The sequence below is a fragment of the Phyllostomus hastatus genome, unplaced genomic scaffold, assembly GCF_019186645.2.
Source record: "Phyllostomus hastatus isolate PE091 unplaced genomic scaffold, TTU_PhHast_1.1 phas_scaffold_261, whole genome shotgun sequence".
NCBI classification, from domain to species: Eukaryota; Metazoa; Chordata; class Mammalia; order Chiroptera; family Phyllostomidae; genus Phyllostomus; species Phyllostomus hastatus.
Genome location: NW_025334021.1, coordinates 25,008 through 40,986, shown reverse-complemented (window position 1 = coordinate 40,986; position 15,979 = coordinate 25,008). Strand labels below are relative to the sequence as shown.

Here is a 15,979-nt window from a genome sequence, read left to right as displayed (position 1 = left end):
CCAGATCCCAAAACACATACACAGCCCCAGGGGATTCAGGTCAGAGCTCGTTGGTCCAAAGGCCCACATGCCTTGCAGGACTACTCTGTGCTCCCTAATCATTTCCATCTTGCGAACTGCAAGGAATGGAATGTTTGAAGTAGCTCTTGGCATCTGGGAAGAGAAATCCACTACCATTTCCAGCCCAGACCTCTGGGGGCCACCTGTGTTGACTTTCTTCTCAAGACTGAGCCCTGTCCTGTACCCTGCCCCGCCCCCGCAGGGGCCAGCCCTGCTGCTTTTGGGGCTGCTTTGCTCTCCAACACTGCCTTCTAGTGACGCAGACCAGGTACAGGAGCTGATCTTTGTGTTGATTATTGATGTTGGTTGGATGCTTACAAACTACCATGAGATTCAGACTGCCTGATTTCCTGCCAAGGAGCCTGCCAGTGATCTTCACTCAAGAAGCTTTAACCAAGAACAAAGGACACTTGCTTAATTTAGCCTTTACAAAAGGTAGAATCTTTTTTTTATTTTATTTTAACATGACACATACGAGCAGTTTCACTGCCAACCAAGATGGAAGAACAGGGACGGCTCTCCTTCCTGAAACAACCCAAAAGCCAGACAGAACACGTGAAGCAATAAAGGTGCTCAGGACTCTGGATGTCAGGAAAGGAAGGAGAGAGATCATAGGGAGATGGAAAACACAGCTGAGGCCTGAAGTGGACACAGCCTGGCCATCTGTTTCCTACCACAGGGCAGGAGAGGGGAACTGAGGCACAGCACCCCCCACGGGCCTCCCTGAAAACTGCTCTAGATGTCTTACCTCTTAAAAAAAATGCTCAAACCAAAAAGAGGAAAGGGGGAGCAAAAGATGGACAGCTGCTTTGTCTGTGGAGCAGCCCACTCCCTGCTTCACTAATAAACTCTCTTTCACTTTAAACTCCAAAAAAAAAAAATAGACAAATAGAAATCCAATAGTAAGTTGATAGGTTTAAATGTAACCACACCAAAAATCAAGTTAAAGAACAGTCACAAACACTGCTTTCAAAAGACAGAGATTGCACGCTTGGGTAAAAAGAAAGGCCCAACTAGATGGTGTCTACGAGAACCCACCTTAAACACAGGGGAAGAAAATAAAACTAAAGGAGTACTAAACACGCGGTGGTACCCTGGATTGGACGAAAAGCCAGTAGTGGGGAAAAAGGGTGAAATTCCAATAAAGTCTGCCGTTTAGATAGTAGTAATAATGTGCTAACATTGGTTTCTCAGTTTCAACAAATGTATTACAATAACGCGAGGTGGCAGCATTAGGGGACACTGGGTGGAGGATATTCAAAACTCTGAATACACTCTGCAACTTTTTTTGTAAATCTAAAAGTACTCTAAAAGTTTAATTTAAAAAAAATACAAGGGAGTGGGGGTAGGTGGAGGTGGAAGAGGGTATGGGGAGGAGGGAGGGCGAAAATGGTGATGGAAAAAATTAAAAGGATGAAAAAGGTCAAGCATGTTAACAGAAACAATGTAATACATGGTATCAACAGGAAAGTTATAGTAGAAAGTGGGGAGAGGGGAGCCGCCTTTAAATACTGCTCCACCACCTACTATTCCTACCGTGATCGGTCCCCCATGGACTGGATAATTTTATCCGAGTTCTGGAAGGAAACATACGCACCCTCGCAAAGCTTCGTTACAAGAAGTTTTAAAAAGAGACTGTTTACACAGACAGTCCGAATTCCTCAGACTGACATCAGTGGCCTTGCAGGACCTGCCTCGCAGGACCTGCCTCATCACTCCAGGACCTGTGTTCCGCCGCCGTCCCCACTCCCTCCATCCCCCCTTAAGCGGCCCTTTTTCGCGCCTCCGAGCGTTCGCACTGGCTGTTCCCCGGACCAGATGTGCCGCTCCCGTTTCCTTTACTAAGGAACCTTCCATTTCCGATGGGCATCGTTTCATCCCCTTTGAGTTCGTCAGTCTCTCCCCCAGGCTTCGACATCCTTGGACAGCGGGCAGTCTTACAAGTCCCACCACCCTAGTTTATATTTAGGAATTGTAATAATGCACCCACTAACGCAGCCAAAGCGCGGCAGCGCGGCGGGGGAGGGGGGGAGGGGCGCGCGGCGCTCCGCTCGGCTGCCAAGTCCCCTCCGGGACACCGTCCCCACCTGGTCTTCTGGCTCGCCTAGAGCGTCCACCCGGTAATTGCGTAAGCGAAGGGGGGGGCGGGCTCAAGTCAGGTTCGCGGCATCCATTGGCTGTGCAGGGTCGACGGAGGCGGGACGAGGCTCCGCGTGACGTCAGAGCGCCGCAGTCGGAACGACGAAGCCCAAGGAAGACAAGAGTCAGCTGGCTCGCGAGCAATCCTGGGGCCGTGCGGATATTTCCTTGGCCCACTGCTGCCGAGTCCCGGGGACGAAAGGACGAGGTGGGTGTGGGGAGCGGCGGGCGGGTGGGCACGGCGTCTCCTCTCGGTCTTAACGCCCCGCGGGCTTCAAGGCCTTGGTGGCTGTCACCCCAACGGACGCTGCCCGCGAGCGTCGACAGGGTGTGGCGGTCAAGGGCGGCACTGCGCCTGCGCACGTGGGGTGGGGCCCGGCCGCGCACCCTCTGGTGTGTGGGGTCTATTTCTGCTCCCCGCCCGTCCCTTGGAATTTCCGGGCTCCCCCCAGCGCCCCTCCCGTATCTCCCGTTGACAGGGCAGTTCCACGGGGTCGACAGCGTTGTCCCAGGAGACGGGAGGCCCTTGGCGCCGTCTTCCCGGGAACATGGTGCGCACGCGCGGCGCGGCCTGGGAGGTGGCACCGGGGCCAGGTGCGGGTAACCGGAATGGCCTTTCCTCCACCAGGCTGTGCCTTCCCCGGGCCTGCCCGACGGCCAGGTGCCTTTGCCTTTTACACTTTCCAGGGCCGTCACTCCGGGCACCTCCAGGCCTTACCCCAGTCTCCTTTCCATGTCGCCTCCCCGTCAGTACTCTGCGCCTGAACTCTTACTTGCTCTTCCCTTCCCTCGGCCCCCGACACTGTTCTCTTCCATCCAAGACGTTGTCTAGGGTTTTTCCCAGCTCCAGACCTTCATTTGTATCTCTAACGCACAAGAAGGTTTGTCGGGTTCTCTATCAGGACTGGCTTTTGAGCTTACGCATACTTGTCATCCCTTCAAGTTTAGTCCCCCCCATTTTTGCCTCCAAGACACCTGTTCACTTTCTGGTGCCCCTCCTCACTCCACTCTTAACTTGGGAAAATTGAGGCTTCCCTAAAGCTCCCACTGCAGACCCGCAGGGAGGCGGTTGCCTCCTCTCTCCCGGGCCCAATCCTCCCTCGGTGCACTTCCCTACACTTTCCCTGCCTTAGGGAACCTCTCTGCAGTTGTTCTCTTGGAGCTTTCTAGGAAGCCATTTCCTCACTTTGTTCTCCTTCTGCACTCCCAACTTCTCTTTGTTTCTAGGAGTAATTTGCAGAAATCCCCCTTTTCTAGGTTGTTTTTTTTTCCTGCGTTCTCCCAGGTTCTTTGTCCAAGGCTTCCTCAGACCTTATTCAGATACCCTTCCCTGTATTTACAGAGTTCTCCCTGCCATAAGGGTTCACCCAGACTTGCTCATTAGAGCATCCTTGCTCTCCTGCTGTTTCTCAGGGAGTCATAGACTCCTTACTCTGGACTGAGGTCGTCACCCCACTCTCTGACCTGCCTGAGTGTTCCCTTGAATCCTTCCCTTTCATGTGGGTTTCAGATCCTCCTAGTTCCCTCTGGGAAATCCCTTCAGACTTTCCTCTTTTCAGGCCCTTCGTTTTCCACCCAGGGCATTGCAGGCAGGCCAGGTCTTCCCCTCACATGGTGGCCCTTCTATCCCACACCCAGAATGCTCTTCAGATTCTTCCCCCAGGGACTCCTCCTCTCAGACCTCTCTCTTCTGTCTGGCTTCCCATGAGTTTATCTGCTTCTCTTTTCCACTTTGTGGTGTGTTTTTTTTGCTGCTTCTGGAGTCTCCCTAATTTCTTCATTTTCTCACAGACAGTGAAAAAGCAGTCTGGCTCCCGAGGCCCCCCCCCTACACCCCAAGGTCCAGATGGCGGCCAATGTGGGTGATCAGCGCAGCACAGACTGGTTAGTGGGACAAAGGGACAAAGGTGGGAGATGGGGGGGGGGGACAAGAGGAAGCATGCCCCAGTGGGGGGGGAGTGATGCAACAGTGGGTGGGGGTGGGGCCCACTGGCCTCAGAGTGCAGGGCCCACTTGGTTCCGGTGGGGAGATGGTCAGGCCTTCTGAGCCTCCACGATTCGCAGCACAGCACTTGTTTTACAGAATTGTGGTATTTCATTCAGTGAACTGTGGTTGGGAAACAACCCTCCAAAACGTACTACTCGGCCGTTTATCTTTTTGCTAATTCCTGATTTTTTTCAAAGCTGTGATTACAACCCACTGAGTGGGGTGGTGTCAGACAGAACTCATTAGTTCATAGAACATTTAGACCTGCTAGGCACCAGGTCCTATGTTAGGTTCTGCAGGTAGTGGTAATTGTTTTGTTTGCTTGACTATTTAACAACTGCTTGTGTGCCCGGCACCTGCGAAAGCCCTGTAGGTAGGTGCTCCCATCAGTTCCACACAAAACCAAAACAGAAACTGGGTGTCAGCATGCCAGAGGTGGGAGATTCAGGCTGCAGTAGACAGCGAGAGGGAGACCAGGGCTCCCAGCCCAGCAGTGGCCTTTCCTGCCTTGCCCTGTGGTGCAGTTGGGGAGCGCAGGCTGACTCGATGTGCGCTCTCCACAGGTCCTCTCAGTACAGCATGGTGGCTGGGGCTGGCAGGGAGAACGGCATGGAGACGCCCATGCACGAGAACCCAGAGTGGGAGAAGGCCCGCCAGGCCCTGGCCAGTATCAGCAAGGCGGGAGCTGCCAGCACCTCCGCCAAGGCCAGCAGCAATGGGCCTGTGGCCAGTGCACAGGTAAGAAGGCCTCGTGGGCCTGGGCTCCCTGGCAGTGGGGGCGGTACTGCTGGGGGGTGGGGCACACTTGGTGTCCTCCCAGGTCGGAGGTCTCTGAAGATGCGGCAGGAGCCCTAGAGTGGGGGAAGCGTCTGGGGTGCCCTGTGTCCTCGTCCCTGAGGTGCCCGAGTCTGATGGAAGAGGCGGTGGCTCTCTGTGGAGAGACGTCCCCAGTTCTGCTCCGTGGCAGTTGATCAGGAGACAGTCAGTCCTGCCCTTTGGGGCCTGTGGGCCGAGGGTTCCCACTGCCCAGGCTGACGGCCATGGGCCTCTCCCCACAGTACGTGTCACAGGCGGAGGCCTCGGCCTTGCAGCAGCAGCAGTACTACCAGTGGTACCAGCAGTACAGCTATGCCTACCCCTACAGCTACTACTACCCCGTGGTAAGTGCATGCGGCACCCCAAGCCCCTGCCCCGTCCTCGTGGCCCACCGGGTCACAGCCTGGTTCTGAGGACCTGCGTTATTAAAAGGAGCACTTCATCCTCTACTCGGCCTCTTTTCTCAGCCTGTAACAGCATTTACTGCTTGACATATTACATGTCTGTCTACACCTGCGTGTATTTTGAGTGCCAACTTTATTTGGCCGTGGATTGTTACCCTTTTTTTTTTTTTTAATCCTCACCCAAGGACATTCCCATTGGTTTCCGAGAGAGGGGAAGGGAAGGAAAAAGAGAGGGAGAGAAACATTGATCGATTGCCTCTCATACACACCCCAACTGGGAATCTAACCCATAACCTAGGCATGTGCCCTGACCGGGAATCAAACCCATGACCCTTTGGTCTGAGAGATGGCACCCGACCAACTGAGCCACACCAGCCAGGGCGGGTGGCTTCATGTTTGCTCTGCTGTAGCACTTAGAAGAGCTGGCATGCAGCAGATATTTGTGAAACAGAAAAAAATCCTGGGAACCAGTAAAAGTGGGATATAGAGTTGATAGAAGGTTTTATTTTATTTAGTAACTTTCTCAACGTAAGGGAATTTGGTGCCTTTATGTGGTGGAGAGAAAAGGAAAGGGGGCAGCTGTGAGGGGAGGGTCAGGACGGTGTCGGCTGTTGAGCAGTAGGAGGAGGGGGAGCCAGCCTGCCGCTAACCCTTCTTTCTGCCTGTGCAGAGCATGTACCAGAGTTACGGCTCCCCCTCCCAGTACGGGATGGCCGGCTCCTACGGCTCAGCCACGCCCCAGCAGCCCTCGGCTCCCCAGCACCAAGGCACTCTCAACCAGGTAACGCCCCAGCCCATCTCCGCGCATGTTGGAGTTCGGGGTGCAGTTTTTGAGTGGCCTAGCAGCAGGGATGCCTATGTTAAGTTATTACCCCCCACCCCCACCCCCCTTCTCTCCTACCAAGCAAGTGCTGCTCTGCGAGTGAGGAGGGCAGGGCAGAGATTTTGAAACCGGATAGGCCTAGGGCTTGGTGAAGCTGGGGCCTGGCTGTTGGGGTGATGGTGGGAGCAGCCTGGAGTGTGGCAGCCTATCTTTTGTACCTCCCCTGCACGGGTGCTCACATGCACAGCCACACACATGACCTGGGCCTGCACCTACTGTGCACCTGGGCGGAGCACTACAGGGAGGCTGCGGATCTGGTTCGAATCCCAGCACCCCCTCTGGTGGTGTGACTACAAGTCAGGTGCCCAGGAGCTCACCCAGTTCAGAGTGGGAATGGTGATTGGGGCGTAGGGCTGATGCGAGTGTGTGTGATCACATGTGTCCTTGACTGGCACGGGACATGCACTCAGGACGTAACTGTGGGCGCGGGGGGGGGGGGGCGGTGGTGCTGCCACTTCACAGCTGGGGCCGTGGGAAAGCAGCTGTGTGTCTGAGCCTGAGTCTTCTCAGTGTGAAAGGGTGGTTAGCAGGGGAAAGTCACGGCAGAGTTGAGGGCTGAGTGATGTGATTGGGAACTGAGAGAGCAGCCCCGAGACTCTGCCCCTGTCCTCAGCGCCACTTCCTCCGGCAGCCCCCGGTCCCCGGCATGGACGACAGCATGTCCTACCAGGCCCCTCCCCAGCAGATGCCAGCAGCCCAGCCCCCTCAGCCTTCCAACCCGCAGCATGGGGCTCATGCTCTCAGCAGTGGCCCCCAGCCTGGGACGGCCCCAGCCACACAGCACAGCCAGGCGGGGCCTGCTTCGGGCCAGGCCTACGGGCCACACGCCTACCCCGAGCCCACCAAGCCCAAGAAGGGCCAGCAGTTGTGGAACCGCATGAAGCGTGAGTGGGCAGTGGTGCAGAGAAGCCAGGGTGTGGGGCTGGACCTCATGGCACCTGGGCAGGAGGCATGGGGGTGCTGGGATTGTCCCAAAGCCTTTGGGTGCCCACGTAGAGTTGGGCCTCCCATTCCCAGGGGCCTAGAGGCAGCCTAACCCCAGCTTTCACTGCCCACCCCCACAGCGGCCCCCGGGACTGGTGGCCTCAAGTTCAATATTCAGAAAAGGCCCTTCGCTGTCACCAGCCAGAACTTCAGCTCCACCTCGGAGGGCCAGCACAGCAGCTTTGGCCCCCAGCCCAACCCCGAGAAGGCCCAGAACCACAGGTGACAGCCCCTTGCCTCCGCACCTGGCATCCGTGTACCCCCACGCAGGCTCTGTACCCCAGGGTTTCCATGAGCATGAAAAGGGAGGGAGGAGAAATGGTGCGGCCAAGTGTGCATGTGCCTCGGCTCGTGGAGTGGTGGTGGGGTGGGCTTTGCCAGCCTGGGTGCCTCCCAGCTGAGCCCCACACCTGCCTCGAGCAGGGGCAGCCTGTCTGGGAAGCCGGACGACTGGCCGCAGGACATGAAGGAGTATGTGGAGCGCTGCTTCACAGCCTGCGAGTCGGAGGAGGACAAGGACCGCACGGAGAAGCTGCTCAAGGAGGTGCTGCAGGCCCGGCTCCAGGATGGCTCCGCCTACACCATCGACTGGAGCCGGGAGCCTCTGCCAGGGTGAGTCCAGCCTGGAGATGGGGGCGAGGGCTGCCTGGGTGCCGGGGTGGGGCCGGGAGGGCAGAACCGAGGGCTGTGGAGGCTGGTGGGTGTGCAGGGCTCAGTAGCTAAGAGCTCCCTGTGGATAGAGAAGCCTGGCATTTGCTTTCCACTTCTGCAGCAAGTTATCTGTCACTGGGTGCATGCCCTTCTTGTGTGAGGCGGTGTGTCCCCGGGGCAGGTGGCAGAGGAGGACACTGGGAGCATGGTTGGTGATGTCCTGCTCTGTCCTCAGGCTGACTCGGGAGCCTGTGGCGGAGAGTCCCAAGAAGAAGCGGTGGGAGGCCCCCAGCAGCCTTCACCCTCCTAGGGGGGCAGGCTCCACGACCAGGGGCGGGGGTGCCCAGTCACAGCGAGGGACACCAGGGGCTGGGGGTGCTGGCCGAGCGCGGGGCAGCAGCTTCGCCAAGTTTGGCAACCGCAATGTCTTCATGAAGGACCACAGCTCCTCCTCCAGCACGGACTCTCGTTCCCGCTCTTCCTCCCGGTCCCCGACCCGCCACTTCCGCCGAAGGTGCGCAGGCTTTGTGTGGGGGTGGGCCTGTGGGGGGCCAGCAGGGGCCTCACCTCCCTGCGTCTCCCCACAGTGACTCCCACTCGGACTCCGACAGTTCATACTCAGGGAACGAGTGTCAGCCTGTGGGCCGCAGGAACCCACCCCCCAAGGGCCGGGGAGGTCGGGGGGCCCACATGGATCGGGGCCGAGGCAGGGCACAGCGAGGGAAGAGGTGAGCCATCCAGAGGGTGACCAGGGAGGGGTGCCCTGCCCTCGGGCAGCGCTGGAGAGGCTGGGCGGTTTTGGCTGCCTGCCTCCTCCACCCACCCTCCTCCCTTCCCCCCAGGCACGACCTAGCTCCCACCAAGCGCAACCGAAAGAGGATGGCGGCTTTGGAGTGTGAAGACCCCGAGCGTGAGCTGAAGAAGCAGAAGCGGGCGGCCCGCTTCCAGCACGGGCACTCCCGCCGCCTGCGCCTCGAGCCCCTGGTGCTGCAGGTGGGCAGTCTGGAGAGCAGCGGGGCCGACCCAGACTGGCAGGAGCTGCAGATCGTGGGCACCTGCCCGGACATCACCAAACACTACCTGCGTCTCACCTGTGCCCCGGACCCATCCACTGTGCGCCCCGTGGCGGTAAGTGCTGGGGAGGGCAGGGGCGGGCAGGGGCATGTGGCTGGCCAGGTGGGCACTTGGAGCCCCGAGTCCCAGGTGCACAGCCTTGTCAGGAGACTTGCTGGGCTTTGGGGCCCCTGGGTCCTTCCTGAGATGGAGAGGAGGACCCCAGCATGCTCAGTGAGGCCCAGGGTCGAGGCAGGGAACATGCATCCCAGGGGCATGCAGGCCAGTGCTGATGTGGGGATTGAGCTTGGGAGCACTCACTCTCGCCGGCCCGTGGGCTCTTCCTCATGGCACTGAGCCGGTTTGGTGTCACAGCCCTCATCTCAGACACCGAGTTGGAGGACTTAACAGGGCTCGGCACGTCCCTGCTCTGCCTGCCTGTCACAGTGAGCCTCCGTGTGCCCCTTCCCAGGTCTTGAAGAAGTCCCTGTGCATGGTCAAGTCGCAGTGGAAGGAGAAGCAGGACTACGCCTTTGCCTGCGAGCAGATGAAGTCCATCCGGCAGGACCTGACGGTGAGGGGCTGGGGCCTGGGATGGGGGATGAGGGAGTGGGGGAGCTGCATCCCACCCTGCTCTGGCCTGACTCCGGCCTGCTCCCCAGGTGCAAGGCGTGCGCACCGAGTTCACAGTGGAAGTGTATGAGACGCACGCCCGAATCGCCTTGGAGAAGGTAAGTCAGCTGAGGGCTTCCCCTGGGCTCCCTTCCAGGCCTCACTTGGCCTCACTGTGCTCCTCTTCCTCCTCCTCCCGCACCTCGCTGACCAGGGTGACCACGAGGAGTTCAACCAGTGCCAGACGCAGCTCAAATCTCTGTACACGGAGAACCTGCCCGGCAACGTGGGCGAGTTCACCGCCTACCGGATCCTCTACTACATCTTCACCAAGAACTCCGGAGGTGAGAGGCGCAGCCACAGGACCGGGTGGCCCCAGCCCCCAAGGTCGGGCCCTGCTGATCTTTTGTCTTGGCCGCAGATATCACCACGGAGCTGGCCTACCTGACTCGGGAGCTGAAAACGGACCCCTGTGTGGCCCATGCCTTGGCACTGAGGGCAGCCTGGGCTCTGGGCAACTACCACCGCTTCTTCCGTCTCTATGGCCATGCGCCCTGTATGTCTGGCTACCTCATAGACAAGTTTGTGGACCGAGAGCGCAAGGCCGCCCTCAAGGCCATGATCAAAACGTATGTTCAGCTGAGCTCTCCCTTGCCCCTCCTCTCTTTTCCCTCCGCTCACTCCCAGTGGGCAGGCCTCTTGTCCCCATCCCCAGTGAGTCCAGGCCCCTCTGGCCTCCTGCCTGGTCCCCTCTCCCCTCCTCATCTTCCCCTCCTGTCCTTCCTGCTGTCCTCTGCATAGCCTGCCCTCTGTCCCAGCTCTCCTGCGCCTCCCTTCCTTGACCACGCTCTGTCTCGCTCCGGGTCCCTTCACCCCTGCTGTTCCTCCGCCGCCTCTCTCCCATGGCACTCCTGTCACTGAGCTCCTTCCTTAGCGACAAACCAGAAACACAGCCCCGCTCTTGGCAGCTTCTGGTCAGATGGGACAGGCCCTGTTCCTACTTGAGTCCTATTTTGAGTACAAAAAACGTTAGGGAAAAGGGCTGGCCCTGGGCGGTGATTACAGAGGGCGTGTCCTCCACTCCCCAGACATGGAGCGCGCCCACCGTGTGCTTTCCAGTGTGGGGACTGGTGGTGCTCAGGGCAGTGCGTCTCCCCTCACCCCGGGACCCAGGGCAGGCTCAGGAGGCATCTTCTGTTGTCACTGCTAGGGGGCGCTACTGGTTTGTGGTAGGTAGAAAGACTGGGGGTGCTCCTGGCCAGCCCACAGTGCACATGGCACCCCACAGCATGTACTCAGGCCCCACTGCCGGTCTTTCTGTGGATTCGAGCCCTGGTCAGGATCGGAGCACACAAGGGGCCTCAAATGCCATGTCTGTTAGCCTGGGAGCCACTGGGGTGCTTTGGAGCTGGGGAGGGGCGGGCAACCTGAAGGTCAGGGGCACACTTCAGGGGCTGCAGGAACAGAAGAGGACACAGGGCAGACAATGGAGGGGGAGGATGCGCAGGACCTGCTTACTGGCCAGCGGTGGGAAGGGCGGTGTGCCTGAGGTACTCCCGCTGCCCCTCTGCACCCAGCCTGTGCAGCTGGACAGGCCCCTGCGGGCAGCTCCCGGGCCTCTGTGCACTCCCGGGGTGTAGTAGCCAGGCCAGTGACTATGTCCTCATTAGTTCCCGTGTGCTCGGCCCTAGGTGGGGACCCAGCCTTGTGCCTTGTGGGAGGCCCCTGGCCTGTCACTAACCTCAGACTCCACTTTCCCACTCCTCAAGTGGACACTGCCTTTCCTTGGCAGACGTGGCCCTTCATCCCAGAGCCAGGTCCCTGCAGGGTGGCCTACAGGCAGCTCTGACGTGGGTGCAGCAGGCTCCTCTGTGCCCCGTGGGCAGCCAGGGCTGGGAAATGCATGGGCTTGGGGCAGGACCGGGTTGAGTCCTTTCTGTCACTTGCTTCCTAGGTGACACTGGCCAGGTGGCTCTGCCTCTGGGCCCACAGTTCCCTGGGTGTGTCTGTGAGGGTAGGTGACTCAGCTCTCAGGCAGAGAACTCGGTGTGTCAGTGTGGCCGCCTTAGAGCAGCTAGCTATTTCTGGGCACGTGCCAGGTGCTCAGTAAGGAGTGTCTGTTGTTGACAACCAGAGATTCCTGTTGGAAATGTGTAGTGAGTGTTGGCTGGCACCTGTGCCTGGGGTGTTCCTGAGGCACTTGCACCCAGATGTGGGGTCCCATGAGGGCTGGGCCCCCAGCGTAGCTGTCAGCCCTGCCATCCTATGCCTGTCCCCATGGGTTACTCCCTCTGCCTGGCCCCTGCCCCTTGGCCACAGTGGTCCTCTTCTGAGGGACTGCTCAGGCCCTGGAGCAGTGGAAGAGCCAGGTGGGTCCTTCCCTTCCCCCCTCCTTCCCGGCCCCCTTGCACAGGTAAGTGAGGGTCAAGGGGGGGGGCACAGCTGGGGTTGGGGCCATCAGCCTCATCCTCGGCTCCCCAAGCCCCAGAGGTGGGGAGGTGGGGGTGGGTGCCAGAGGTCAGCAGGTAATGTGCTAAGAAAACCCTTTGAGTGTCTGAAGGGGGGGCACCCACTCCCTGCTCGTGGGGGCCCCTGCCTGCTGCCCACCTCATCACATTCTCCTCTTGTCTCCGTAGCTTCCGCCCTGCGCTGCCTGTCTCCTACCTGCAGGCCGAGCTGGCCTTCGAGGGCGAGGCCGCCTGCCGGGCCTTCCTAGAGCCCCTGGGCCTGGCCTACACGGGCCCGGACAACGCCAGCATCGACTGCCGCCTCAGCCTGGCGCAGCTGTCCGCCTTCTGAGCTCCACGTGAAGGGGGCCAGGGGTGGGGGGGGCAGGGCTGCGGCCCCCATTGCCGCCTCTGCACGTTTTTTGAGCCATGGACTTGGGTTGTAAAATTGTGGGGAGTGGGCTCCAGGAAGAGCCACCATCCCTGCCCCCGTTTTCCTACCGGGGAGTCTGTACAGAGATTTTTTCTACATTTTTATTTTTTGTCTCAGAGGGATGGGTTAGGATGGGAGGAGGGGTGGGGCAGCAGAGGGCTGGGGGCTTGGTCTGTCCACTCTGCACCTCTACTAATGCTGTCTCAGTGTTTTTTCTCTCTCTCTCTCGAGCTTGTACTCCGGTACCAACCCGGCACCCTGGCCCATCCCATGCTAGGGGGCCAGTGGAAGAAGACAGGCCACTCTGCCTGTGCCCGCTGCGGCGGGGGCACCAGCACGCCGCCCGCCGCTCACCACTCATCGCCCGTGTGCCTACCTCACCACAGACTCTTGTTGCCCAGCCCTCTGGGGCCTCAGTGCTCGGGGCAAGGGGAGCCATAGAGACTGTGTCCTGCCTTTGGCTCCCACCCCAGAAACGCCGACACCATGCCACACCACGCCACCAGCAGATCCAAGCCGCCACCCTGCACTGAGGATGCCAGAGGCCATCGCGGGACCTCACCGGCCGGGCCGCCTCGTCTGCAGTTGTACTAAGTTGTCTCGTGTCCCTTCCTCCCTCCACCCCAGTGTTTCTCGTTTTTTTTCCCCTTTCCTCCCTCCTCCTCCTCCCTGCTCCCTGCTCCCTTGGTTCAGCACAGGTAAACGGTTCCCCCTCCCCACCTCCATGGATCACCAGCTCACGTCATGTTTCCTTCTTTTCTTTTTGTGTGTGTTTATTTAAGTTATTTTTTTTCCTCTTCCTCCCCTTTTCTTTTCGCCCTCCCCTCCCTCTTCTGCCATGTAACTGGAGGACGTGCAGTGAGTTGCAAACAGCTGGACTGTCAGGCTGCTTTTCTTCCAGATGTTCCTCCTCTGCCTCCCTTCCCTTTCCTTTCCCCTCCCCTTTCTCTCCTTCATTCTTTCCTTGGAGCACTGAGCACATTTGGAAGCTTGAGCAAAACCAAAATTAAAGAGAGAGAGAGAGAGAACGTGCTTTGTCTCTCCTGCTGGGACTGGATCTCCTCTGGTGTTCAGGGCTGAGGTCTACTTGTCAGCCTGAGGGGTCTGGGACGGTCACTGCAGGGGCACCTCAGCCAGGGGCTGGTAGGTGCCCCCTGCCCTCCCCATACAGCACAGCCAGAGCTGGCTCAGGAGCTGGCTCCCCAGCTCCTGCTCTGGGCTGAACCCAGGTGTGGGGAGGTGGTCCTGGGAGCCCTGGGGTACCTTGGCCAGCGTGAGGTGGGGGTGCAGGCCCCCGGGAGGCTGTAGCACTCTGAGCCCCTCGGCCTCCAGCCTCTGGTTCAGCACTTGGGCCATGTTTTCTAGGGAGGGGGAGGGCAGAGCACAGAGCACATGGGGGCCCAGGAGCACCAGCTGCCTGAACCTCAGCTGCGGGGGTGCCTGGAGTCCTGGGGCTGAGAGCGCATGCCTGAGTGCTCTGAGAGCGGCCGCAGTGTCCCCAGGGCCTGCCAGCCTCAGCAGGGCCAGCGTCAGGTGCAGAGTCTGAGGGGGCACCATGAAAGCAGCACAGGACGGCATCCTTCGGACCAGTTCTTCCTGGGCCTCAGCCACCCCTGCTTGCAACCCGGGGTCTGTCACCATGAGGGCCACAAAGTGCGTGGGGCGAAGCTGCCGAGGGGCCAGGGCCCTGGCCACTGTGGCCTCCCTGCTGTCTTTGGGCCAGGTCCCAGGGCCCCATTCCACTTGACACCTCTCCTGCGTCTGAGGGAGGTCTCCTGTGGGGGGCTGTTTCTCTCGGGTCCTGTCTTTGGCAGTCGGCTTCTGCACCTTTCTGGGCTCCATCCTTGGGGAAGCCTGGCTTCTGGCTCCAACCAGCTTCTGAGCATCCATAGACACCCCTGCCAGCACCAGGTCCCCCTCAGTGGGGCCCGTCCTGGCCGTCTCTCTGCATCCTCCTGCTGGGGCGGCGCCAGCATAGGGGGCCGCTACACAGTCCTGTGCCTCCCTGGCCCCAGACACGTCGACCTCATGCCTTTTCCGGGTCCTGTGTGCGTCGTCCTGCGCATCTCCATCCCTGAGTGAGTCCCTGCTGCTGTGTACATTTCCGGCCTCGTGCGCGTCCTCATCACCGAGCACATCTCCGGCCTCGTGTGCCTCTCCATCCTCAAGCACGTCCAGTGCATCCAGGATGGTGGGCCCACGGCCCTCCGCCGAGCCGGAGCCGAAGACGTGATCAGTACGCGAGGCGCGGTCCCACACGATGCGGCCACGGAAGCGGAAATAACGTACGCGGTGCTGCGGTACGGCCAGCGATCCGGGACCGAGTGCCGCCAGCGGCTCGTCCCAGCAGAAGGAGTTGAAGGGCTCCTCCAGCACTCCCAGGAAGCGGTCGGCGTAGCCCACCGAGAAGTCAGCAGGGTCTAGGCGCGGGTCCCAGCGGATGCGCTGGATGACGTCCGAGGCAGTGCGCAGCGGGGGCTTTTTGATCCCAGCCTCCGCCTCCGCCTCCGCCTCGCAGCTAGGCCGCGCAGGGGCCGTGGCCCCGGGGTGGGGCTGGCGACAGCGGGCGCCGAAGCGGCAGCGGCCCTCCAGGAAGAAGCGGCAGGCCTGTGGCGGAGGGGGCTCCGTGGTGGGGGCCTCGGGGGGCGACTCGGGCTCTCCTGCCTCCTCCATAGACACCAGGACGGTGAGCGGATTGTGGCGTTGCCAGCGGTCGCTCTGAGCACACCGTGGCCCGGGAAGCACGCCCACACACACTCAGGGACTGGGACTCTGACTTCCGGCCAAGTGCCTCGCCCTCCACAGTGTCCTGGGGAATCCTGTTCCTGCCCCCTCCACAGAGTAGGGTTTATGAGTGTGGTCCCACCCCCTGTCCAAAAGATTGACGCGTACAGCACCGCCCTCCCTGGGCTCCTAGCGAGCCTGGCTCCCATCCCAGCTAATCATTTACCAGTGCGGCTCCTTTGAGTCCTTAGTAAGTCTGACCCCGCCCCATCTAGTGATTTGCGTGTGAAGCCCCGCCTCTTTCCGGGCAGATGTCACTGGGCTGGTCCCGCCCCCGCCTTGCAATTTGCATGTGCTGCCACGCCCCTCTGGATTGCGCCCTCTTCAGACGCAGGGGACAACCAGACTTCTGAAGGCTCAATAGGAACTTCGTAGCTCAAACTTGACGCCCCTGCCGCCCTAGCATTCGAGCCAGCGCACCTTTGGGGGACAGGGGGCCCTCCTGCAAGGGACCACGCCTCTTCCCGGCAACTTTCCTGTGCGGCTCGCCAGGGTAAGGGAGTGAAGCAGGCCACCACCCCGCCCGCAGCGGTACTCAGTCAACAGGATGAATGAATAAGGCTGTGGAATTAGCCACGCCAGGACCCCGCCTCTGGGAGGGGCTCCGCCTGGCCATGCCCCGGGCTTTTCTGAAGGGCCCGCCTGTGCCACTCTACGCCCACCATCAGACGTGGTTGGTTCAGTCTCCTGGGGGACCAGAACTCCATCACTCCCCTTTCCCACCGT

The 15,979-nt window shown here is 60.0% G+C and overlaps 2 protein-coding genes across 6 annotated transcripts; one reads left to right on the top strand and one right to left on the bottom strand.

Annotated features, from left to right (window-relative positions):
* The first annotated feature begins 1,394 nt into the window (after window positions 1–1,394).
* Window positions 1,395–13,497, top strand: LENG8 (leukocyte receptor cluster member 8). 5 transcript variants are annotated; one of them, XM_045817412.1, is made up of 16 exons: window positions 1,398–2,407; window positions 3,991–4,083; window positions 4,750–4,924; window positions 5,245–5,346; window positions 6,077–6,187; window positions 6,903–7,173; window positions 7,354–7,495; window positions 7,697–7,885; window positions 8,160–8,438; window positions 8,512–8,652; window positions 8,767–9,052; window positions 9,450–9,551; window positions 9,640–9,708; window positions 9,804–9,933; window positions 10,011–10,218; window positions 12,226–13,497. In XM_045817412.1, exons 2-16 carry the CDS (start codon window positions 4,046–4,048, stop codon window positions 12,386–12,388), a joined length of 2,406 nt encoding a protein of 801 aa, XP_045673368.1. In that variant the 5' UTR covers window positions 1,398–2,407; window positions 3,991–4,045; the 3' UTR covers window positions 12,389–13,497. The 5 variants fall into 5 exon arrangements, with proteins under 5 accessions (XP_045673367.1, XP_045673371.1, XP_045673369.1 ...); XM_045817414.1 differs by having other exon boundaries at window positions 1,400–2,407; window positions 6,921–7,173; XM_045817411.1 differs by having other exon boundaries at window positions 1,395–2,407; window positions 10,011–12,367.
* LENG9 (leukocyte receptor cluster member 9) lies at window positions 13,217–15,978 on the bottom strand. Its single transcript, XM_045817416.1, has one exon. It carries the CDS (start codon window positions 15,140–15,142, stop codon window positions 13,583–13,585), a length of 1,560 nt encoding a protein of 519 aa, XP_045673372.1. The 5' UTR covers window positions 15,143–15,978; the 3' UTR covers window positions 13,217–13,582.
* Between the last annotated feature and the right edge of the window lies 1 nt (window position 15,979).

Coding starts and splice junctions, on each gene's coding strand:
- LENG8 (XM_045817411.1), top strand. CDS start 4,046: ATGGCGGCCAATGTGGGTGATCAGCGCAGCACAGACTG. Junction 6,188..6,902: donor ACCAAGGCACTCTCAACCAG/GTAACGCCCCAG, acceptor CCCTGTCCTCAG/CGCCACTTCCTCCGGCAGCC. Junction 9,934..10,010: donor CTTCACCAAGAACTCCGGAG/GTGAGAGGCGCA, acceptor TCTTGGCCGCAG/ATATCACCACGGAGCTGGCC.
- LENG9 (XM_045817416.1), bottom strand. CDS start 15,142: ATGGAGGAGGCAGGAGAGCCCGAGTCGCCCCCCGAGGCCCCCACCACG.